Here is a 25750-nt window from a genome sequence, read left to right as displayed (position 1 = left end):
TACTCCTCTTCCAATGTGGGACAAGACTACACTATACATATCTATAAACTAACACTCCCCCTCAAACCGGTGCATACACATCATATGTACCGAGCTTGTTACACAGGTAACTAATACGAGAACCAGTAAGAGACTTAGTGAAAATATCTGCTAGTTGATCATTCGACTTTACAAACTTTGTAACAATATCTCCTGAAAGTATTTTTTCTCTGACAAAGTGACAGTCGATCTCAATGTGTTTAGTCCTCTCATGGAACACCGGACTTGACGCAATATGAAGAGCAGCGTGGTTATCACACACTAGTTCCATCTTGTTGATTTCTCCGAACTTTAACTCCTTGAGAAACTGCTTGACCCAAACTAACTCACATGTAGCCATAGTCATGGCCCGATATTCCGCTTCGACGCTGGATCGAGCAACTATATTCTGTTTCTTGCTCTTTCACGAGACCAAATTGCCTCATAGTAGAACACAATATCTAGACGTAGAACGTCCATCAAAAGGTGATCCTGCCTAATCAGCATCTGTGTACCCAACAATCTGCTCGTGGCCTCAATCCTCGAATAGTAATCCTTTGCCTGGAGCTGACTTTATATACCGAAGAATGTGAACAACTGCATCCCAATGACTATCACAGGGAGAATCCATAAACTAACTTACAACACTCACCGAAAAAAAAATGTCAGGTCTAGTCACTGTGAGGTAATTCAATTTGCCAACCAACCTCCTATATCTCGTAGGGTCTCTAAGAGGCTCCCCCTGTCCAGGTAGAAGCTTAGCATTCGAATCCATAGGAGAGTCAATAGGTCTGTAACACATCCTTTCAGTCTCCTCAAGAATGTCTAAGGCATACTTCCGCTGTGAAATAACAATACCTGAGCTAGACTGAGCGACCTCAATACCTAGAAAATACTTCAATCTGCCCAGATCCTTAGTCTGAAAGTGCTAAAAGAGATGTTCCTTCAGATTAGTAATACCATCCTGATCATTACCAGTAATAACAATATCATCAACATAAACAACTAGATAAATACACAGATTAGGAGCAGAATGCCGATAAAACACAGAGTGATCAGCCTCACTACAAGTCATGCCGAACTCCTGAATAATTGTGCTGAACTTGCCAAACCAAGCTCGAGGGGACTGTTTCAAACCATATAGTGACTTGCGCAATCTGCACACATAACCATTAAACTCCCCCTGAGCAACAAAACCAGGTGGTTGCTCCATATAAACTTCTTCCTCAAGATCACCGTGGAGAAAAGCATTCTTAATGTCTAACTGATAAAGAGGCCAATGACGTACAGCAACCATAGATAAAAAGAGACGAACAGATGCTACTTTAGCCACAGGAGAGAAAGTATCACTATAATTAAGCCCAAAAATTTGAGTATATCCTTTTGCAACAAGACGAGCCTTAAGCCGATCAACCTGGCCATCTGGGCCGACTTTGACTGCATAAACCCAACGACAGCCAACAGTAGACTTACCTGCAGGAAGAGGAACAAGCTCCTAAGTGTCACTCATATGTAAAGCAGATATCTCGTCAATCATAGCATGTCGCCATCCTGGATGAGATAGTGCCTCACCTGTAGACTTAGGGATAGACGATGATAACTTAAACCGACATAGTGGGGATTAGGATTAAGTGGGGGTCGTACACCTTTGCGGAGTGCAATTGGTTGACTAAGAGGAGATAAGTCCGCAGTAGGTGCAGAATCTGATGCGGGGCGTGAATCACCTGGGCCTGATGCTGGATATGGACGATGATGATAAGTCAAGAGTGGTGGAGCTACAGAAGGTTGAACTGGATTATGTGGAGGAATTGGAGCTATAAGTGGTGGAGCTACAACCGGAGCTGTAGATGGTGGAACTGGAGCTATAGGTGGTAGAGCTACAACTGGAGCTATAGGTGGTGGAGCTACAACTGGAGCTGTAGGTGGTGGAGCTGGAGTGACTGAATCTCCAAAAGATAAAACTGGTAGTACCTCAGAAATATCTAAGTGATGACCTGAACCTGTGAAGTATGATTGGGTTTCAAAGAAGGTAACATTAGCGGACATAAGGTACCACTGGAGGTCAGGAGAGTAGCATCGATACCCCTTTTGTGTTCTCGAGAAACCCAGAAATACGTACTTAAGAGCACGAGTAGCTAACTTATCTGTTCCTGGAGTAAGGTTATGGACAAAACAAATGCTTCCAAAGATACGGGGTGGAAGAGAGAACAAAGGTAAGTGGGGAAACATGACAGATAATGGAACTTGGTTCTGGATAGCTGAAGATGGCATACGATTAATAAGATAGCAAGATGTAAGAACGGCATCCCCCCAAAAACGCAACGGAGCATGGGATTGTATGAGTAGGGTACGAGCAGTTTCAATAAGATGTCTATTCTTTCTTTCAGCTACCCCATTTTGTTGAGATGTGTACGGACAAGATGTTTGATGAATAATCCCATGAGATTTCATAAACTACTGAAATGGGGAAGACAAATACTCTCGGGCATTATCACTACGAAATGTGCGAATAGAAATCCCAAATTGATTTTGAATTTCAGCGTGGAAGGTCTGGAAAATAGAAAATAGCTCAGATCGATTTTTTATCAAAAATATCCAAGTGCACCTGGAATAATCATCAATGAAACTGACAAAGTAGCGGAATCCTAAGGTGGAACTGACCCGTCTAGGACCCCAAGCATCTGAATGGACTAAAGTAAAAGGTGACTCTGCTCAATTATCAAGACACCGAGGGAAATGTGAGCGGGTATGCTTACCGAGCTGACATGACTCACACTCTAGAGCTAACAAGTGAGATAAAACAGATACTATTTTCTGAAGTTTTGACAAACTGGGATGTCCCAATCGTTTATGTAATAAATCTGGTGAATTAGTAACAGGACAAGTTGTAGAAGGAAGACAATATGTGAGTCCATGTGATTTAGCAAGGATAAGGTAATAAAGTCCGTTTGATTCATGCCCGGCACCAATGATCCACCCTATACTGCGTTCCTGTATAAAAACATAGTCATCAAGAAATAAAACAGCGCATTTAAGTGATTTGGCTAAGCGACTAACAGCTATGAGATTAAAAGGACTATTGGGAACATAAAGGACTGAATCTAAAGGTAAGGAAGGAAGTGGACTTGCTTGACCTATTGCAGTTGCCATGGTTTGAGACCCATTGGCCATTGTGACTTTTGGAAGAGATTGAGAATACGAAATAGTAGTGAAAAGAGATTTGTTACCAGAAATATGATCTGATGCACCTGAATCAATGACCCAAGACTCAGAGGATGAAGATTGGGAAAAACAAGTCACGTTATTTCATGTTTGAACAACAGAAGCTATCTCAGAAGATGTCTGCTTACATGCTTTATACTGAAGGAACTCAATATACTCTGCTAAAGAAACCATCCGACTATTCAAAGTATCGGTTCCCATGTCGCTACAATTTGTAGTAGTAGGATTAACTTGAAATAGTGGAAATAAGTAACTCATGTGAGAAAACAGAAGAAATAGCTTGAAAAATACTTTATACGGCAGGAAAACAGAACACTGTTCTGTGCCGGAAACACTGTTCACGCCGGAACACTGTAGCTCGCCGGAAAATTCCAAAGTTGTCGGAATTTGTTGTAACCAGGATGGATAGACTCGAAATTCCTTTGCGAGCAAGCTGTCCTGAAGAAATATTTTCAAAAAATGGCCAGAAAGGTCACTGTTCACGCCGGAAAAATATAAAAGTGGCCGGAATTTGATTTGAATTAGATGGGTAGGCTCGGAATTTTGAGGAGAGCACATTGTCCTGAAGAAGCTTCGCGAAAAAATGGCCGGAAAGTGGCCGGAACCCTCGCCGGAAGAGTTGTTGCCGGCACGTGGAGGAGCGTGGCGGCTTTTCTGCCGGATAAAATTTTAGGGGTTGGTAGTCGGAGGGTGATCTACCTCGTGGTGGTGTTGGTTTTAGCACAACACCGATAAAAAGTGACTTTCACTTAGACAAACCTTAGGTCACAAAAAAAATTACACGATGACTAAGTTCTTTCTTCCCGGTTAACGCTGGAATGACGCACAATGATCTTTTCTCACTAATGCTCTGATACCATGTGAGAAGGCACGGGAGAAAATATGTTATTAATATTGGATGATAAATACAATATAAGAGGTCCCTATTTATAGCTATACACTATAAGGAGATATTACTGCTCTTCCAATATGGGACAAGACTATACTATACATTTCTATAAACTAACACTTGCTTTGCCTCCCAATCTATCGGGAGTTCTGTCACGATGCATTTTTTGAACAAGCCGGGACAGGCACCTGATCACTAAACATGACTGAGCGAACCATCTGCACTTATCAGATCTATTATAACTTCAAACTTTATATGCCAGAAGGCAATACTGTAACCAAATACTTTTAATTAATTTAAATATCTAAAATAAACCAACTCCAAAACTTTATTCGTAGTAACCACTGACATACTGCTAAGTTATTATCAAAAATATCTGAATCTTAACCCACCGACAGTGTCTATGAAGCCTCTACTGATAAACTGACGCACTGCTCAGGACATTAGATTTCCTGGCCAGTTTTTTTAAGTAAACAAAGAAATAGCTAAATAATGACGACTCAAGGAGTACTCCACGAACAAAAGCGGAGCCCACCAATAGCACTGGAAGTGAGGGAAATCCTAATCCGTAGCCTGCTCGCCTGCAAAACTGGTGCTTACATTGTACCGCAGACTAACGTAGGTTCCCAAAAGAGAATGTTAGTACCACCCATTGCACTCAGTGAGTCTCAACGACAGGGGACTAAACTTTAATAAAATATACATTACGAGCAAAGATTCTAAATGGATAGAAAACATAAAGCTTCTAAGAAGAATTCTAAGATAATTGCATAATAGTAGTTTATGAATATTCTAAAAGAAATTCTTTTTCTTCTTCTTTCTTATAAAAAAAATACTTCACTTTATACTTCGGGAGTTCCAACTATACTTCCGTTATTCTGTCTCAGTCACCGTGTGATCGGCACGGGTTCGATCCCAACCTGATCGAATAGGCCCAATCCACGAGGTGCCACTCGCTTCATGGTTCTCAACGCTCATGTGTCATACCTTAGATGGCTAGGTAAATTCTCAGCAACGAGACCCTCAGCTCGTGTGCTCTCTACTTTGGCACAAGTAGTTTCAGGAAGTCAACGCCTTGATCAGGACCCTCGCCCTGGACGATGACCCCTTCTCAGAATAGAGGATACTCCCAAAAAAAATTCTTTCTAAAACTTCTTCTTGTAACTTTCAAGTCTAAATCTTTTCTGGAACATCCAATACATACTCATACTGGTATCCTTACATGTAAGCATGGCATAAGAATGAAATAAACATTCAAAAGTATTTCTAAAGATTTTTGGTTCTTCATGAATTTTCAACATGAAAATGGCATATAAGAATAACACAAAAATCTGAAAATTTATGCACATATATCATAATAAATCATCTAAACTTTAGCTAGAACAATTCTAAGTTAATAAGTACTCACTCGCTCCGATTAAGTACATAGTAACTTTTTTAAGCAATTCATCAAACACCTTGTATGCGTGCTTTTGTGAGTTAAACCACTTTAGTAAAGAGTTATATCAACTCACCTCAAAACTCCTCGAGCCAATGCGTAGACCCCAGTCCAATTTATACACATCAAACAATCGATTCTGCAACAGCCAGTGCATTTTAATTAATTTAAAATTTTCACACCTAAACATTGAACTTACTGTTGATACAGAGGAAAAATGGAATTAACTATTCAATTCTTACCTACTACTACTGTAGGATAATTGACAAGAGGGAATTTTATATACCTGAGTCCAAGAATTAGTGATTTGTAAAGAAACCTAAATTTTCTGTTGCCTGCGTGAGTACTGAGCAGCAAGGCTCTGTTTCACGATTCTGTGTTTCGTGCGTGAACAGACGCTTGTTCTGTTTCTTTGTATAAACCCTTTTTTAATACTTTTGCCTTCCACAGCCCTTTATGGGCTAAGTCTTTTCACGTGCTCTCTTTTCTTGTTTTCCCTTTTTTTTCCTTTTTTTACTAGTGTTTAATTATACCTACTTTTAATAATTATTAATATTAAAATTATTAATATTTTCCCTAATTGTATATTCAATTATTTATAAATAGAGAAGTAATTCAAAAATCAATCACAAGGGTTTAAATCCGTAATAGAAGTATAATTTACGATTATAAAAATTAAATTATATATTTAGCGTATCTTGAAACTTTTATAGATTTTAGGAGTGTTACAATCTTCCCTCCTTAAAAATATTCATCCTCGAATGTTGCTAGGGCCTTATTCTTAAGCTAACAATCATTCCTTAAGTCCTTGAACTTCTTAAAGTTTCTTAGTACTACTCACTTTCCCAAGGGACTCAAAATTTTAGCTAACTCCCTAAATTTTTAAAAATTTTGATAGAGTCTCCCCTGTAAATTGGACTATCCAAAAATATATCCATGTCACCAATACCACAACTACACCAACAACAACCAAATATACCAAAACAGGCCATTTATAGGCACCATACACAGCTCACAAACTAATTACTCACACTCTGGCAAGGAGGTACCACAATAACCAACCAAAAATCTAAAGCACAACACTTCAACAAAAGTAAATCACTTTAATGAATTAAATGTACTATGGTATAGTACTAAATTATTTAATAATTAAATATACTCTGACAGAAACTAAATTATTTCAACAACCAAGTATAATCTAGCAAGGACATAAACACATGCTAACTTGTATTTAATAAATGAAATATAAATGCCAAGTTGGACCTAGGTTTACATACCTTGTTCCTCAAATAAATAAGGATACTTCTTCCTCATATCTTCCTCGACCTCCCATGTAGCCTCTTTTGAATCATGATTACTCCACAAAACTTTTACCGTTGCTATATCTTTTGTTCTCAACTTTCTTACTTGCTTATCGAGAATTTCTATAGGCACCTCTTCATAAGTCAAGCCTTCTTTAATTTCTATGATATCGATAGGTATTATATGAAACTCATCATGAATGTACTTTCTAAGCATAGACACATGAAAGACAGGATGAACAGAGGACAACTCAACGGGCAGCGCTAGCTCATAAGCCACGTTTCCTTTCTTTTCTAGAATTTCATAAGGTCCGATAAATCTAGGACTAAGTTTCCCTTTCTTACCAAACCTCATAACTCTTTTCATTGGTGAAACTTTCAAAAACACCTTATCACCAACCATGAACTCCAATTCACGATGCCTCTTGTCAGAATAAGACTTTTGACGACTTTGAACCGCTTTCAGCCTTTCTCTAATTAGATGAACTTTCTCTAAGGCCTCACAAACAAACTCTGAACCAATCAACAGTACCTCTGCTGGTTCAAACCAACCCACTGGAAACCTGCATCTTCGCCCATACAACGCTTCATAAGGAGCCATACCAATGCTGGACTGCTAGCTGTTATTGTAAGCAAACTCTATAAGTGGCAAGTGATCATCCCAATTACCTCCAAAATCTATAACACATGCTCGCAGCATATCTTCGAGTGTCTAAATGGTCCTTTCTGCCTGACCATCGGTCTGTGGATGGAAAGCGGTGCTCAAATTTACCTTGGTACCTAATCTTTTCTGAAATACCTACCAGAAATGCGCTGTGAATTGAGGGCCTCTGTCAGATATGATTGAAACTGTAGTACCATGCAATCAGACTATTTCTTTGATGTACAACTAAGCACACTGCTCTTCGAAATCTGTAGTCTTTACTGGTAGGAAATAAGCGGACTTTGTGAGTCTGTCTACGATAACCCAAATCGAATCATGCTTATGGTATGTGCGAGGTAGACCTACTACGAAATCCATATTAATCATCTCCCATTTCCACTATGGTATTTCTATATCTTGAGCTAGGCCACCAGGCTTCTGATGCTCGGCTTTGACTTGCTGGCAATTCAAACATTTAGCCACATGATCTGCTACTTGCTTCTTCATGCCTTTCCACCAATACAACTCTTTCAAGTCAAGATACATTTTTGTAGCACCCGGGTGGATAGAGTACCTCGAGTTGTGAGCTTCTTCCATTATGGCCTTTCTCAGACCATCTACATCAGGCACACATAATCGATCATTCAACTTCAAAACTCCGTCACTTCCTAGAGTGAAAGTAGTGATTTCTTTGTTTCTGACTCCTTATTTTAACTTCAGTAAGTACGGATCTTCGTCTTGCTTAGCCTTAACATGCGCAACAAGGGAGGATTGCGCTAAGGCATAAGCAGTTATACCTCCTTCTTCAGTCTCATCTAATCTAATTCCATCATTTGCTAGTTTTTGAATTTCTCAACCCAAAGATCGCCTTTGTACTGCAAGATGGGCCAAGACACCCATTGACTTCCTACTAAGTGCATCTGCTACCACTTTAGCTTTGCCTGGGTGATAAAGGATATTAATGTCATAATCTTTCAATAGCTCGAGCCACCTTCTTTATCTCAAATTTAATTCTTTTTGCTTGAAAATGTACTGGAGGCTTTTGTGATCTGTAAACACTTCAGAATGCTCACCATAAAGGTAGTGTCGCCATATCTTTAATGCAAACACCACTGTTGCAAGCTCCAGGTCGTATGTGGGGTAGTTCTTCTCATGATTCTTTAACTTCCTGGAAGCATAAGCAATAACTTTTCCATTTTGCATAAGAACACAAACAAGACCCACTCTAAAGGCATCACAATACATTATGAATCCCATCGAACCTGTCGGCAAGGTTAACACAGGTACAGTGGTCAACCTCTTCTTTAACTCTTGAAAACTCTGCTCACAAGCATCTGACCACTGGAACTTAACTGCTTTCTGAGTCAACTTAGTTAATGGAGCTGCAAGTGAGGAAAATCCCTCTACAAACATTCTATAGTAGCCAGCTAATCCCAAGAAACTCTTGATTTTGGTTGGCGTTGTCGGCCTAGGCCAGTTCTTGACAGCTTCTATCTTCTGAAGATCTACTTTTATGCCTTCACTAGATACCACGTGGCCTAAGAATGCCATTGACTGCAACCAGAACTCACATTTTGAAAACTTAGCATAAAGCTCATTCTCCTTCAAGGTCTGCAAGGCTATCCTGAGGTGTTCGGCATGCTCATCCTTGCTCTTAGAGTATACCAAAATATCGTCTATAAACACGATAATAAAGGTATCAAGGAATGGCTTGAAAACTCTGTTCATGAGGTCCATGAATGCAGCTGGAGCATTTGTCAACCCGAAGGACATTACTAGAAATTCATACTGCCCATAGCGAGTTCTAAATGTTATTTTAGGCATATCCTCTTTTCTGATTCTCAACTGATGGTACCCCGACCTCAAGTCTATCTTTGAAAAGTACTTTGCACCCTGAAGTTGATCAAATAAATCATCAATTCTTAGCAGTGGGTACTTGTTCTTAATGGTAACTTTATTCAACTGCCGATAGTCGACGCACATTCTGAGAGAACCATCTTTCTTCTTGACAAACAGGACTGGGGCACCCCATGGCGAAACATTCGGCCTGATGAAGCCCTTGTCAAGAAGGTCTTTCAACTGTTCTCTTAATTCATTAAGTTCTGCTGGAGCCATCCTATAAAGAGGTATAGATATGGGCTGAGTGCTTGGCATAAGATCGATGCCAAAGTCTATGATTCTTTCAGGAGGAAGTGTGGGAAGGTCATCTGGGAAAACTTCTGGAAATTCTTTAACAACTGGCACAAAGAGCTGGTGGTTCTGATTCTGGATTAATGATGTGAGCCAAATAGGCGAGACACCCCTTACCGATCATTCGTTGTGCCTTAAGGTAAGAAATAAACATACCTACCAGCGATGCTGAACTACCCCTCCACTCTAAGACTTATCATTTGGAAATTGGAACCTGACTCTCTTGGCACAACAATCTAACATGTCATAACAAGAAGACAACCAATCCATACCTATGATCACATCGAAATCCACCATTTCTACCTCTATGAGATCGGCCCCGGTACTGCAACCTTGTACTGAAACTATACAACCTCTATAGACTCTTGTGACTTTCAGTGACTCGCCAACTGGAGTAGATACTAGGAATGGCTCATTAAGTTGTTCCGGTTCTAGCCCGAGGTTAATTGCAAAGTATGGAGTCACATATGAAAATGTTGAACCTGGATCCATTATGGCATGAGTGTTATGTGAGCAGACTAGAAGTATATCTGTAATAATTTCTGCAGATGCCTCTGCACTCTGACGATAAAGTGTAGCAAACAAACGGGGTTGTCCCCCTCCTTGAGTAACTCGATCTGCACCTCTGCATGCTCCATGCCCTGCCTGATTATGAGAACCATGAGCATGTGGTGGTGCAACTGTAGTAGCTGAGAAACTAGAAGGACGAGTTGATCCACCACTGAAATTAAGTCGTAACTTTGGGCAGTCGGCCTTTATATGACCAATGTCTCCGCAATGATAGAAATCATGAAACCCGAGCTTGCACTGACCTGAATGTTGCCGCTTACATGTTCTACAAAGACCTTGTTGTTGTGAATGTTGCTCAGCATGATTCTGGCTATGTGAGGATGATGTCCTAAAATTCTGATTCTGGCGAGACTGGTTTCCATAACTTTGAGTACGTCTGAAGGAAGACCCACCACCTGACTGATGACTGGACTGAGCTGGTGCTAATGACTCCTTATCAGAGGAACCCCTTCCATATCCGCTGGATGTACCATTAAACCTGCCCGTTGTTCGGGCTTTCTTGTTATACTCTTTTTCTTCTCTCCTTTGTTGTCTGTCTTTTTCTAAGTGCTTGGCAAATCTCACAACAGAGGAGAAAGCTGTCATTCCTACCGCTGCAGCTGATGTCGTATCCTTAATGTGGTAAGCCAAACTGCCAACAAACCTGCGAATCTTTGCTTTTTCTGTCTTAACCATGTGAGGAGCATGCTTAGCCAACCTTATGAATTCCATGTAGTACTCTTGCACACTTGTATTCCCTTGCTTGAGCTGTTCGAACTCTGTAGCCTTAGCTTCTCTATCCTCTTCCGGGATAAAGTTAGCCATGAAGGCCTCTTCAAATTCTTCCTAAGTAGGCGGACCATCATCTTCATCTCTTTCCTTTTCCCACATCTCAAACCAAGCGGTAGCCACATCTCTAAGCTGGTAAGCAGCCAGCTCCACTGCTTCATCATCAAATGCCTTCATCGCTCAGAGGGCTTTCTTGACACCCTCCAACCACAACATAGGATCTTCATCAGCTATAGAACCATGGAACAATGAAGGACTCAACTTCAAAAATTCATTCACTCTTGAGGACTCAGAATTGTTCTGTTTATTTGATTGAGGTGGAATCTCATCTCTTCTATCGTTCTGGTTGGCCATGAAGACTTTAAACATCTCCATAGCACTGTTGACAACATTAAACATCTAACCCACCTCTAGAGATATAGTTGTCTGAGCTGGAGCTGTTGTTGAGGGCGGCACTGGATCCTGAGGTACTGGATCATCATGCTCCACCCCTTCTTCATGTTCAACCCGGGGTACTTGAACCCCTGTTGTGGATTTACCCTTCCTTTTCTAAGTTGAAGCCTTCTTAGTTATACCTTGAGCTATAATAGTAGCAATAGTTTCTTGAGTAGCATCCTGAGTGTTGGTGTCAGAGTTGCGAGTACGAGCCATTTCTGCGAGTTTTGGAGAAACGAATACATTAGATAATTTCTTAGAGGTAGGCTCTACTGTACGATCTAAAGTATGAAAAAAAATGAGACTTTTCCTAAATGCTTGTAGCCTCTTGTTTATAAGTATGGCGTGTTTCATACCCATAAACAAGACTCTACTAACATAACTTCATAGACCCCTAGGACTCCATAAACCTAAGGCTCTGATACCAAGTTTGTCACGACCCATTTTCTGAACAAGCCGGGACAGGCACCCAATCACTAAACATGACCGAGCGAACCATCTGTGCTTATCAGATCTATTATAACTTCAAACTTTATATGCCAAAAGGAAATACTGTAACCAAATACTTTTAATTAATTTAAATATCTAAAATAAACTAACTCCAAAACTTTATTCATAGTAACCATTGAAATACTGCTAAGTTATTATCAAAAATATCTTAATCTTAACCAACCGACTGTGTCTATGAAGCCTCTACTGATAAACTGATGCACTGCTTAGGACATGAGATTTCCTGGCAAGTTTTTTTAAGTAAACAAAGAAATAGCTAGATAATGACAACTCGAGGAGTACTCCACGAACAAAAGTGGAGCTCACCAATAGCACTGGAAGTGAGGGAAGTCCTAATCCGTAGCCTGCTCGCCTACAAAACTGGTGCCTACGTTGTACTGCAGACCAACGTAGGTTCCCAAAAGAGAACGTTAGTACCATCCATTGTACTCAGTGAGTCTCAGCGACAGGGGACTAAACTTTAATAAAATATACATTACGAGCAAAGATTCTAAATGGATGGAAAACATAAAGCTTCTAAGAAGAATTCTAAAATAATTACATAATAGCAGTTTATGAATATTCTAAAAGAAATTCTTTTCTTCTTCTTTCTTATAAAAAAAATACTTCACTTTATACTTCGATAATTCCAACTATCCTTCTGTTATTCTGTCTCAGTCACCATGTGATCGGCACGAGTTCGATCCCAACCTGATCGAATAGGCCCAATCCACGAGGTGCCACTCATTTCATGATTCTCAGCGCTCATGTGTCATACCTTAGATGGCTAGGTAAATTCTCAGCAACGAGACCCTCGACTCGTGTGCTCCCTACATTGGCACAAGTAGTTTCAGGAAGTCAACGCCTTGATCAGGACCCTCGGCTTGGACGATGACCCCTTCTCAGAATAGAGGATACTCCCAAAAAAATTTATTTCTAAAAATTTTTCTTGTAACTTTTCAAGTCTAAATCTTTTCTGGAACATCCAATACATACTCATACGGGTATCCTTACATGTAAGTATGGCATGAGAATGAAATAAACATTCAAAAGTATTTCTAAAGATTCTTGGTTCTTCATGAATTTTCAACATGAAAATGGCATATAAGAATAACACAAAAATCTGAACATTTTTGCACATATATCATAATAAATCATCTAAACTTTAGCTAGAATAATTCTAAATTAATAAGTACTCACTCGCACCGATTAAGTACATAGTACTCTTTTAAGCAATTCATCAAACACTTTATATGCGTGCTTTTGTGAGTTAAACCACTTTAGTAAAAAGTTATATCAACTCACCTCAAAACTCCTCGAGCCAATACGTAGACCCCGGTCCAATTTATACACGTCAAACAATCGATTCTACAACAACCAGTGTATTTTAATTAATTTAAAATTTTCACACCTAAACATTGAACTTACTGTTGATACAAAGGAAAAATGGAATTAACTATTCAATTCTTACCTACTACTATTGTAGGATAATTGACAAGAGGGAATTGTATATACCTGAGTCCAAGAATTAGTGATTTGTAATGAAACCTAAATTTCCCGTTGCCTGTGTGAGTACTGAGCAGCAAGGCTCTGTTTCACAATTCTGTGTTTTGTGCGTGAACATACGCTTGTTCTGTTTCTTTGTATAAACCCTGTTTTAATACTTTTGCCTTCCACAACCCTTTATGGGCTAAGGTCTTTCACGTGCTCTCTTTTCTTGGTTTTCCTTTTTTTTTCTTTTTTTTTTACTAATGTTTAATTATACCTACTTTTAATAATTAATAATATTATAATTATTAATATTTTCCCTAATTGTATATCCAATTATATAAATAGAGAAGTAATTCAAAAATCAATCACAAGGGTTTAAATCCGTAATATAAGTATAATTTAAGATTATAAAAATTAAATTATATATTTAGCGTATCTTGAAACTTTTATAGATTTGAGGAGTGTTACAAGTTCATCCGGTTTTCCACTTGTATGTTCTGGAGGTATCATGCCGACAGGTCACATGTATTAGACTTCAGTACAATTTAGTTTAATGAGAGCTTGGGTTATGAGGAGGAGCCAGTTGCCATTGTTGATAGGCAGGTTCGCCAATTGAGGTCCAAGAGGATTTTCATGGTAAAATTTCAGCGGAGGGGCCAACTAGTCAAGGAGGGGACTTGGGAGTCCGAGGAGGACATGCGAAGAAGATATCCAAAGTTATTCAGCACTTCGGGTATGATTCTAGACTCTTTCGAGGACGAACGTTTGTTTATGAGGTGGAGAATGTAACGACTCGACCGGTCATTTTACTTTTAAGAACCTCGTTTCCCTAAATAAGACTCCCCGTATTTGTTTTTACTGCTTTATGGCTTGCGAGTATGATTAGTTCGAGATTTGGAAGGGTTCGGGTTGAAATCAGAACACTTGGTTCCTTAAGGTTGGCAAAAATGGCTAAGTTTGACTTTGGTCATCATTTTGCGTAAACGGCCTCGGAATCAGAATTTGACGGTTACAATAGGTTCGTATGATAATTTCAGACTTGGGCGTATGTTCGTATCGGGTTTTGGATGACTCGGGAGCGTTTCGGCGCCTAATAGTGAAAGTTGGCTCTTTGAAGGTTTTAAAGTTCTTTAAATTTGGTTTGAAGTTGGATTTGGTGTTATCGAGGTCCAATTAAGATTTTGATCCTGGGAATAGTTCCGTATGGTGATTTAAGATTTTCCCACAAAATTTGGTGTCATTCTGAGTAGTCTAAGTATGATTCGGCGCGTTCGGAGCGATTTGGAAATTTGAAGTTCATATTTTGATTCAATTCAGTTTTAGGGTGCGATTCTTAGTTTCGTTGTTGTTTTACGCATTTAGAGAGTTCAAGAAGGTCCGTATTATGTTTATAGACTTGTTGGTGCATTTGGACGGGGCCCCGAGTTGCTAGGGTGTGTTTCGGACCGCCCGGAGTTAAGTTGAAAATACCAGATTTTCTGTTCTGGTTTCCTTCTTCACGAACGCGGAAAGACCCTCGCGTTCGCGATGAAGGATTTGGGGACAGAGGGCTTTTTCCTTTCGCGTTCGTGTATGCAGGGCCGCGTTCGCGGAGGCCTGGATCCATTAGCCTTCTTCTTCGCATTGGGCAGGCCGCGTTCGCGTAGAAGCCTGGGCCTGGGCCTGGGCAATCCAGTTGCCTTACGCGTTCACGTGTTGGGCCCCGCGTTCGCGAGGAGTAGGCGGCCTAGTGCACCGCGTTTGCATGGGTCCTCTCGCGTTCGCGTAGAGCTTTTTTCCTGGGCTCCTAAGTTTAGCCTTCGCGATCGCGAGAGCTTGGCCGCGATCGCATATAAGGACCACTGGGCAGAAACATCTTTTAAAAACGGGTCTTAGGTTATTTTGGCTCATTTTCTTTCATCTCTAGGGCAATTTTTGAGCTTTAAAGAGGGGGATTTTAACCTAGCTTTTGAAGGTAAGTAAGTTGTACCTAATGTGAGTTTAATACATAGATTGTGGGTAGATTTTAACATGTATATTTGTGAAAATCATGGGTTTAGATGAAAAATCTAGGTTTTGATAAAAAATGGGATTTAACCACGAAAATGGTTATAGAATTTAGTGAAAATTATATATTTGAGTTCATGAGGTTATGGGTAACAACTTTCTTCAAAAAGTTCTGGAATTTAGGCACGTGGGCCCAGGGGTGAATTTTAGGAATTCTTGAATTAGGGTTGGAAAATCACTTTAATAGTTAGGATATGTACTTTTGAACATGTATTGATTGTTTTATATAATATTTGACTAGTTTCGAATCGTTTGGCACCGAGTTGAGGGTTTAAAGCACATTTGTGGACCGAGAAGTAAGCTTTGAGACGAGGTAAGTCTCTTTTCTAACCTTGTAAGAGGGAACTCATCCCCGTAGGTGTATTTTGTTATAAATTATATGTGTGGGGAGCTGCATACGCACTAGGTGACGAGAGTCCGTGCGTAGCTACATTCCATGTGATGTCCGGATAGTCATAAGTTTATATCATGCTTGTTGATACCGTTATTTGATTATGCTTATTAATTGCATTGAATAAGAACTGAGATTGAGGATTTCAAGATTTAAAGTTTCCAGTTTAGATTCCTTATTTTTGGAAAGAATGGAAGAATATCATGATAACTTTGAGAAGCCTATGTTCACTCGCGTTGCAAGTATTTTCCGCGAGTGAGGTAAACAATTCCAATACTCTCATGGTGTCATACACTTCTGACACCAGGTCTTAGAAATTATGCTAGTAGACACATGATGACTTTTTTTTTTATATTTACTTATTTCATTTGCTCTTAAAATTATTTTTCTCACATCGCATTACATTTTTACCTCATATTTATGCACTAATTAAAATCAGCTATTTTAAAAATGTTAAAGGAAACAATTATGTGGTTAGTTCACTATTGGCTTACCTAGCGGTAGCGTTGGGCGCCATCACGGCCTATAGGAGAAATTGGGTCGTGACAGAGGTAGTCAACAAGGATGACGAAGTTGTTAAGGTACGCAACACCTCAATGTACTGGACCAAGGTTGCCGCGTAATGGTGGCGTCGAAAGTATACTGATATGGAGAAGGGGCTATGCAAGATTGAGACGTGGGAGTAGTTCAAGAAGGAGTTGAAGAAGGAGGAAACTAAGGGAGCTCCGATAGACGGCCACAATTCGGGAGTATGTACGCGAGTTCACTACCTTAATACTGCAAATCCCATCATTATCCGAGGTGGATTCCTTCTTCTACTTCATGGATGGGTTGCAAAATTGGGCAAAAAAGAGTTAAGAAGACATCAAGTAGCTAACTTGGACGAGGCCATAGCGGTAGCTGAGTCACTCGTTGACTTCAAGATGGATCCTGCCAAGTCCAAAGAAGGCAACGCCGAGAGATATGGGGGAGATCATGACAAGGACAACGGGAAAGGCATAGTTGAGGTATACAAGGACAATGGCAAGGGGCCATCCCATAACGCACAAGGGTCCAAGAGAAACGGCAAGGGGCCGGAAAATGGTAGTGAGTACGTGCCTAAGGGAGGGTGCTACTTCTATAAATGATCGCATCGCGCAAGTGAATGCCCAGAGTTGGGGAAGCTTGCAGTAATGATCAGGAACTTTGCTCAGGCACACAAGGGTGATAGAGGAGGGACCACATGTGCGCTTGGAATCTAAGCCGAAAGTAGGGGATTCCAAAGCCTATCTTGGTGCCATGCAAATGGAGCATGGTGGCAGCAAGAAAAGTTGGGCGGACATAGTTGAAGAGGATGGCGAGTTACAAAGTGATGGCAAGCTATCGAAATTAGACGATGCACCAAGCAGAGGGGTCAAGTTTGCTAGCAAGCCTGGGACCACGGAGGGCAGCCAAATAGGGAGTGGAAGCATGGACCCGATGCTTGAGAAGTTGTTAGACTTGGTCGAGTCATGGGGAGATTCAGGCCAAGAGCAAGGAGAGGCATTCGATGGGCGGAGGATCGAGGCCATCATTGCTAGCCGTCCAAAGTACAAACGGGGCAAGAAGAAAGGTGACTAGTACCTTGTGACATGGGAAGGCAAACCGCTCCATAGATCATCATGGCTAATGGACAAAGATCTCAGGTGACACCAAGGCGAGGTGCGCACGTATTTGTTGATGCTTTGTGCTGAGGGCAGCACAAAATTGAGTGGGGGAGAGTGTCATGACCCGCCACATCATCATACCACGTAGGTACCATTTGGCATATATTAATGCCATGTGGAAGCTTACATAGGAGGAATGCTAGCATTTGTGAGAAGAATCTAGAGAAGTATGGATATTTCCTTTGGAAGACCCTAGATCCCAATAGATTTGCTAGGAAAGTCCTTGAAATCTTCTAAGCTTGTAGAAAATACTAGAGAAAGCGCTTGTTTCGTAAATATTAAAGACTTGTGTAATAATTAATATTTACACATTAGCCCCTAGGCTGGATGTGCATGTAGATGGGACAACTTTGTACCTTATTTTTGAATTTCTTGACTGTGATCTTTCTAGTATTTTTGTCGAGAACCTCCCTCCATCGCAAATCAAGGTGGGATGCAATTTCTTTTTCCTTTTATGTATTGCTTTTTCATTTCACAATTTTGAAATTGGGTAACTACAACATGAGAGAAAGCTTTTGTGAAGGAGAGCCGGGGGTAGGTAGTCGAGGAAGAGAGTGTTGGGTTATGTGTGGTATATTTGTTGACTCTTGAGTTATAAAGTTTTGGTTCACAACTTTTTTGTTTTGTTATTACTAAATTCCTCTCCTTTTTCTAACATGTACATCTAAACTAAAACGTGTTGATAATGGAAGTTCACATATTAATGTAAAAAATTTGGCATTTAAGATAAAGTTTTGTGAATCTTCAAATGAGTTAAGAGGCTGGTGTTTAGTGTGGGGTCAATATGTTCATTGGGTGTTTCATTATTCTTTTCTTTTAAATTTTTTTTGACGATCTTCTTTTATGTTCTTGTGTAGGGGATTATGCATGGCTTGTTGAGTGGCCTCAACTATCTTCATGTTTCCAAGATCATTCATCGTGATTTTTGTCCAACTAATGTGCTGGTAAAGAAAAATATGGATGAGTTCGGTTCGGCGTCGATATACACCGTCAAGATTGCTGATTTTAGTTTGTCACGATATACAGGAGCAGAGAAAGAAGGTTATACTCATACGGTATCAATCTTCTGTACTAATGCTTTTTCTATTTATGGCCTCTCTTGGTCCAAGTTGTCTTATTCTTCGTTTTCTCTTATCTCGCTTTAAAAAAAGAAGTTAAGATATCAATTGCTTTTCACATTATGCAAAATGATGCAAAAAATTTTAACTAAAGAAATATACGGGGTTTAAATAATTCTGAAGGTTTTGGAGCTATCAAGAAGAAAGAAAATCTTTTAAAATGGTTTCTTTACTAGTTTTTTGCATGCCGTAAAGGTTTGCAACTCACCAAGTATCATGGCCTACTAATAGGTCCGGATCAAGTCTCTTAAGGCACATTTTCTATTATGGTAAATTTATATGATTGTATTGTGTGAATCATTTGTAATGGGCAGGTTGCACTCCAGTACTATTTATGTTTGTCTGGTTTCCCCTTCTTTTCTTTGCTTACACCTGTTATCCTTGGGCTATTGTCCTCCTATAATATACTTGTAATTTTCGCCTGGCTTTGTTTGATTCTAATAATAGTGAGAGAACTTGCTGCTGAATGGTATGCAGTATTGAGCTTCTAATCCCTCCATGACGGTCGAAGCAATAAACTGCAAACACTATAAGTTTGTGTCTAATTGCAGCTACAGCAGAAAAATTAAAGCTAAGTGTAGAAACCTGCCTTTGTTTTGTGCTCGACTCAAACTCCAAAAGTTTCTAGACTGTGCATTAATATCTCATGTTCATATGAGGTCTTATATACGCAACATCTACATGAATATTTCGTGTTTCAGTATGAGTATTAGTTTCCATTGCTGACCTTATACATTGCAAGTTTATTCCGACTGAACATCTAAATAGTGATTTTCCATGATCTAGTAAAAACTAGGTGTGAAGGACTAACTAGATTATCTGAGTGCGTCTTGGAGAAAAAAGTTGCAGATGAGAACAAAGAGGCAAATAGTAATACTTTGCTTTTAGCTTATTGACATGCTCTTTCAATGCTACACCATCTCGTTTGAGTTGATGAAATCTCACTTTTAGAAGAGTGATGCAATTATCACCCCCTTAATTATTGGCTCTCCAGTTCTATATATATGTTTTTAAGATCCTAGCTTATTGGAACTCCTAAAAGGTAGTGTCAATTTCATTGCATTTCCTAAAGATTAATTTCTCTTGGTTCAACTTCGTTGGTACTAGATCCGTCTGAAATGTCATCATAACACAAAAGAAGTCACAATTGTCATCATAACACAAAAGAAGTCAGAATTTTCTTCTTGATAACCAAGAAGTCACAATTTTCTTACCATTCAAATCAAAGTACCTTTGATGAAACATCTTCATCTCATACTAGTTGAACTTATCATAATATATCCTCAATTCCCAGGAACGTACATATGAGTATACAGCACCCTAGCAACTACTTCATGCTCCAAGTTACTCCACTCCTATTGATATCTGGGCTGTTGGGTGTATGTTTGCTGAAATGGTGAGAAAGGGGAACATCTGTTTGGGAACAACAGAGAATTGTACTCAATTGCTCACATATTCAGGTCTGCCAATTAGTTTATATTGTTGCATGTTTTAGTCTTATTAATTTATGTTTTATCTTCCACTTGTCCTCTGTTTTAGATATTGTTTTATCTAATACTTTATCTTTTTTTGCTTCTAGGGTTCTCGGTGTGCCAAATGACCAAATTTGGCCTGGTTTGTTAGCTTTGCACCAGCTTTTCGTTTACAAGCTAATGAACGTCTCAAGGTTAATCCTTGAGAGAGATAATAATATCAACACAAAGATTTAATGTTTCTTACCTTGCAATCTTTTCTGTTGAGCAGAAAATAGGAAAAGAAAATTATGACTTTTAGAATTTTTTTTTCCTTTCAATCTCCTTTTTTGGGGTAATAGGATTCCGATATAATTTTAAAGTCGGTTCAATTTTTGCAATGATACCAAAACGAATCAAAATGCCCCAAGTTTTGGCAAAATATATTTTAATTATGTCTTAGTAGCCTCAGCATAGTGGAAATCATAAATTAGGCTACATTGCCAAATTATAATATTAAAAATGTGTCATAACCATAAATATAAGAACAAAAATAATAATCAACAAGTATACATACATCTACACAGAGTATCACATAAGGCACGAGATATGTCTGTTGGCTCTAAAAAGAACAAATATATAAACTAAAGTAGCTCCACAGATGGTAGAAGTGGGGTCACCAAACTAAACAAATGGACGGATACTGCAACAATAGCAAAATATCATAAAATATTGCATAAAAACTACTATATGTGAATATTATAAGCATTAAAAGCATCATAAACGATTCATAAATCATGTATGTAAAACATAAAGCAGTTTTAAGCTCAAAACTGTGCCTTTTGGCCATTTTCATAACTAATCAAATTTTTAGTTTAACTGAGTAGCCCCTATAGATACTGACATCAACATGTTTACCATGTGTACATAATGGCTATCTGACCGTTGTTTGATCAGCGTATAATAGCCGTTCAACCATAGTGTTGTATGGTTTCGACGTAGTGTGCTAACACCGAAGAATATTTTCTTTTCCGGTTGGTATGAGTAGCCGCCATTTAAAAATAGATTAACTACTCCCCTACACTAGTTAGTTTCTAGATAGACATTCCCACCAAAGGAAATGAACATCCTTTGAGTTTCGAAAGCTCTTCCAAAATCGTCCAACTTAAACACTCGATCATTTTAGGTCCTTTGAACAGTAAAACTTTTTTATAATTAGCGCATGAATAGTTTAAGGCAACTTTACATATAAAGCTTAAACTCTAATATTTGAACTTGAAATCAAATCATATATTTAAAAGCAAGCAAATCATGGAGACATGAATCTTAACATAAACGTATTCATCATATTCATAAAATAGTCATAAATCACTTAAAACACATGGTAAGCTATCTTCTTCTTTTTTTCAGCCAAAATTACAGGATTGTCATAGTGTGTTGTATATATGACAGCAAAAGGTACAAAACAGAGGGGGACTTGGCCAGTAACCTCTGAATACAACACTACACAAAAACCATGAGGCATCTCTACACAACTTGCCTCAATATTCTAAATACAAAGGAAGATTAACCGATAAAGAATTAGCCTTGTCGTACCTCAATCTTATACTCGGCATTTGACATTTATCAAGTTGAAATGGTCCCTTTACCATTTCTGGAAGTTGCTGAAATGTGTGATAGAAGGATCCTTCTTCGTGTATAGTCGCTAACTTAGCCAATCCATCTGCTACCTGGTTCGCTTCTCTGTAGCAGTGAGCAATTTTGATTGTAGCTTGGTTAAAAATCTGTGATGTATCTTCTATAAGAGATCTCAGCTTCATGTTGTTGGTGACTTTGTCTTTGAGCATGTTGGCAACCATTAAAGAGTCAATTTCAAAAGATAGGACATTGTATCCATGTTGCACGCACCATCTTCCTCCATAGTTCACTGCTAGAGCTTCTGCATAATTATTGTTGCTGCATCTTACAGGTATAGAGTATGCAAAAATGAGCTCCCCATTCCCATCTCTCACTATACCTCCAATCCCTGCTTTCCCATTTTCATTTACGAAGATTCCATCGGTGTTAAGTTTTACTTCCCCAATGGGAGGTTTCAACCAAACCACCTGTTTTCAAATTACAGTATGCTTCAATTTCTCCACCACCTCACATAGTTAGTTAATTTTAAGGCATAACTTAGCCAAAGAAGCATATGTATGTACATTACTCAAAAGATAGAATAATTCATTTAAAATATGGAAGTGTGGCACGCTCATACCTACAAATTAAATTCACACTAATATTTTAAACATTTTTCATAAACTTGAAGTCATTCATTATAATAATGCCTTAAAGGAGGTTAATCTCAATTTACCTCAACTTGACCCTTAATTAGTTAGCTCTCCAAAGTAGTCCCATGATACCAATCTGCATTAACTAAAACTTCAACTCATATACTACTCAATTCATCATATTCGATATGGCCCTAGGTCACCAAAATCCAAATTCCTAGCTTAGAGTAAAATCTTGACTCACCCTAATCATTTCCTCCAATCGTAGGTTATAAACACCATTCTAGTGTTATAAGACTCATAACTACTCATAGCCACTATTTCACCTCTTCATTAGTGCCTAATTAACAACCCTCCTTAATGCCCTTCAAACTAGATTTCACTCAAATTCATCCTCTAATGATTTATCCTTGTCATAAAATTTACTCTCTCCGTTCACTTTTAGTTGTCCACTTTTGACTTTACACTCCCTTTAAAAATAAATAAATGAATTATGTATTTTACACTCCCTTCTGCTTCTTAACTTCTTGTTGTTGATGAACGTGCATTAATCCTTACCAAAAGATCACAATGGTGCATAAAGTTAATTACAAAGATCACCTTGTTGAAGCAGCTTGGCCATTGGGCTCTGCAATTGATGTTGTTTCATCCTCAACTTGAAACAATTATATATGCTGGGATATATTATTAGGGGTCGTTAGGGAAAAAGAAGTGATACCGGCAACTACTTTTTATGGGCTTAAATAGGGAAATCGAGCCTTAAAAACGCCTAAACCTAACAGGAATTGGATTCCTAATCCCAATTTGTCCCAGATTTTACCTGACCCTCCTATTTTCCTTTTTCTTTTTTAGGAAATTTTGAACTTTGATTTAGATTTGAAGTAAGAAACCTTAATTAAAAAAAACGGAAACTATCCACACTGGTGTTTTCATAGTGAGAGAGAAATAGGGTGTTTGGCTAAGCTTATAAGTTGGTCAAACTAGCTTATAAGCACTTTTTGGTTTGTTTACGCATTTGGTAAAGTTAAAAGTGTTTATAAGCCAAGTACTTATAAGCCAAAAATAAGCCAAAAGTCATAAGTTGGTCACCCCCAACTTATGAATTTTTAGCTTATAAACACTTTAAGTTTGACCAAGATTTTTACTATTTTATCCCTAAAATATTCATTTTCAAAACAAAACTCCTACATCAATACTCACTGCCTCACGTATTTTTTCAACCTAAACCCCCGCCTCTTCAAGTCTACAATTCTCATTGACTATTTGAGGTAAGTAAATTCTCTATTCCTTTGCATATTTGTATCTATATGGTTATGTATTAATCTTTGAACTGTATGTAATAAACGAGGACATATCAAATTTTTGGTGTATTTATTTCAAAGTGTTGTGGTGATGAAGACAGTGTTTCTCTTCAAATATTTTATCTTATTTAGGTTTATTTTTTTACTAAGAAACTTTTGTCAATTTATTAATTATTATAACTTATGATTATATGTTTATCATAAAATAAATTATATTTATCATAAAAATTATCTTATCTAATCACAATTGTATTTAAAATAAAATGACAAATAGAATATTTTGTATTTGAATCGATCTGCAATCTAAAATTTTGAAGAAATTATGCCATTATAAGTATAAATAGTTCTAAGATTATTCAAGTCATCTTAACAGAAATAAGAGCTTATCGGTATTTTTTTATCAAATACTGCAGCAGTTTATTATCAATTTCAGTACGTGTATCCAAACACGTAACTGCGTATTTGTTAAATCAGTTTCAACACTTAAAAGTATTTTTCAGTACCTAATGCTTATCAGCTACTTCAAATCAGCTAATCCAAACGGGTTCTAAATAAGCCCATTCATTACAATTTCAAAGTAGATTTGTCTGACCTAAACTTGGCCCAAAAGTTGATTCGCAGAAGCCTCAGTCTATTTTATTTGTAACCAATAGATTCTAAATTGGAATATTTATTAATTTATGAAGTTGTATGTAGATTGTATATATTTTTAATAAAAATTCTCTCGCTACTTCTTGAATCCAAAAATCCAGTTAAAGAGGATAATAACTGTATTTATAGAAACAATATCCCTTCTATATTTTACTTGGTCCAATTCTATGTTGCTGTGCCTTCAATCGATTTTTGTTTTTAACTTAATAAAATACCTACCCTAATAATATGTAGAAAACCTTCACACATAAAGAATAGGTATTTAGCTACAAGATATTTTGTAGAAATAACATAACACCTATATTAAGCTCCTTTAAAAATTTTATAAACTGATGTTTTATTTATTCATGAGTCAACTGATTATTTCATACTAAGAAGCTTCTATCACCTAAACAACCTAACTCGTTATAATTTATTAGTTTATCACTAGAGCGAAAGAGACAAGGGACGTAAATAACGAGTAACGTCTCTGGTAAAGTCTTTTGCTCTACTATAATAAAGTACTTAATATTGTTTTTCTGATCTTGTTGGAAGGGTTGAAGTCCATGCAAATTCGAAGTCTACATATCCCATTATTACATTTCTAACCCGCAACATTTTAAGTATTGAGTCTTAATACCACATTTTAAATCAAATAATAGTTTGATTCAAATATTTAATCGATAAAACAATAGGGGTGGGCGTTCAGGCAGTTCAGATTGAATATGAAAATTTCGGTTTGGATATTTAGTTTTCGGATTAAATAAATGACTATCCAGATCCAATCCAAAAAGGCTCGGATTGGAACGGATTTTCTAAGTTCGATTTTGGATTAATCGGATTAAATATCTCGGATCTTCGGTTTTGAGTCTATAAGTTTAGATGTTTCTTCTTCTTCTTCTTCTTAAAAAAATGAACATCTAAATAAAGCATTCATGTTAAGTTACCTAAAAAGTTCCTTATTCTCACTGCTTCATCCAAATAAATTATTCAAATAATGAAATTATTATCAAGAAAATACAACAAAGACATTAATAAGGCCCATAAGAAGTAGCAATAGTAAAACTATGTCCAAATAGAAAGTATTATTATAGTAACTTAGTAATTAATATATGAGTAATATCTAATGGAAAGGTATTAGAACTTATTACTATTGGCATATGGATAATAGACTAAATATAAAGAATAAAAAATTTTAAGTACCAAATCCAATATCCAATCCGAAATCCAAAAAAATTAAATCCGAAATGTAAAAATCTAAACCCGAAAAGTTCAGATTTCAGTTTGGATTTCGGGTTTGCCCAAAGTGTGCCCACCCCTAGAAAAGAATACAAGTAACTCCAAATTCATCTACTTCCATAATTATCTCCCGATACTTGATTTAGATAACAAAGCAAGAATAAT

At 37.9% G+C, this 25750-nt stretch overlaps 2 protein-coding genes and 1 long non-coding RNA gene across 3 annotated transcripts; 1 reads left to right on the top strand and 2 right to left on the bottom strand.

The window, feature by feature from the left end:
- Window positions 1-946: 946 nt before the first annotated feature.
- Window positions 947-7469, bottom strand: LOC117280405 (uncharacterized). Its single transcript, XM_070194010.1, has 3 exons — window positions 6845-7469; window positions 1255-1491; window positions 947-1023 (listed from the first exon to the last, which is right to left on the bottom strand). Exons 1-3 carry the CDS (start codon window positions 7467-7469, stop codon window positions 947-949), a joined length of 939 nt encoding a protein of 312 aa, XP_070050111.1.
- Window positions 7470-17531: 10062 nt separating this feature from the next.
- Window positions 17532-20403, top strand: LOC104109137 (cyclin-dependent kinase 1-like). The gene is made up of 4 exons (XM_009618353.1): window positions 17532-17555; window positions 18434-18631; window positions 19009-19163; window positions 20274-20403. Exons 1-4 carry the CDS (start codon window positions 17532-17534, stop codon window positions 20401-20403), a joined length of 507 nt encoding a protein of 168 aa, XP_009616648.1.
- Window positions 20404-21511: 1108 nt separating this feature from the next.
- LOC104109136 (uncharacterized) lies at window positions 21512-23226 on the bottom strand. Its single transcript, XR_689168.3, has 2 exons — window positions 23016-23226; window positions 21512-22250 (listed from the first exon to the last, which is right to left on the bottom strand). It is a non-coding gene; the product is annotated as an uncharacterized lncRNA (long non-coding RNA).
- Window positions 23227-25750: the final 2524 nt, after the last annotated feature.

Source organism: Nicotiana tomentosiformis, chromosome 2 (genome assembly GCF_000390325.3).
Source record: "Nicotiana tomentosiformis chromosome 2, ASM39032v3, whole genome shotgun sequence".
Classification (NCBI taxonomy): Eukaryota; Viridiplantae; Streptophyta; class Magnoliopsida; order Solanales; family Solanaceae; genus Nicotiana; species Nicotiana tomentosiformis.
Note: the sequence above shows the minus strand (reverse complement) of the source record. Positions and strands in the feature narration are given on the sequence as shown.

What these genes read in the sequence shown, in the direction of transcription:
- LOC117280405 (XM_070194010.1), bottom strand. Translation starts at nt 7,469, where the DNA reads ATGGCTCCTTATGAAGCGTTGTATGGGCGAAGATGCAGGTTTCCAGTG. An exon ending in TTATTTATTTGAGGAACAAG is followed by an intron (nt 1,492 to 6,844) that starts GTATGTAAACCT and finishes CTCTTCCTGCAG; the next exon opens with GTAAGTCTACTGTTGGCTGT. An exon ending in TAAGAATGCTTTTCTCCACG is followed by an intron (nt 1,024 to 1,254) that starts GTGATCTTGAGG and finishes GTATTTATCTAG; the next exon opens with TTGTTTATGTTGATGATATT.
- LOC104109137 (XM_009618353.1), top strand. Translation starts at nt 17,532, where the DNA reads ATGGCTAATGGACAAAGATCTCAG. An exon ending in CTAATGGACAAAGATCTCAG is followed by an intron (nt 17,556 to 18,433) that starts GTGACACCAAGG and finishes GTTCTTGTGTAG; the next exon opens with GGGATTATGCATGGCTTGTT. An exon ending in AGAGAACTTGCTGCTGAATG is followed by an intron (nt 19,164 to 20,273) that starts GTATGCAGTATT and finishes TTTTGCTTCTAG; the next exon opens with GGTTCTCGGTGTGCCAAATG.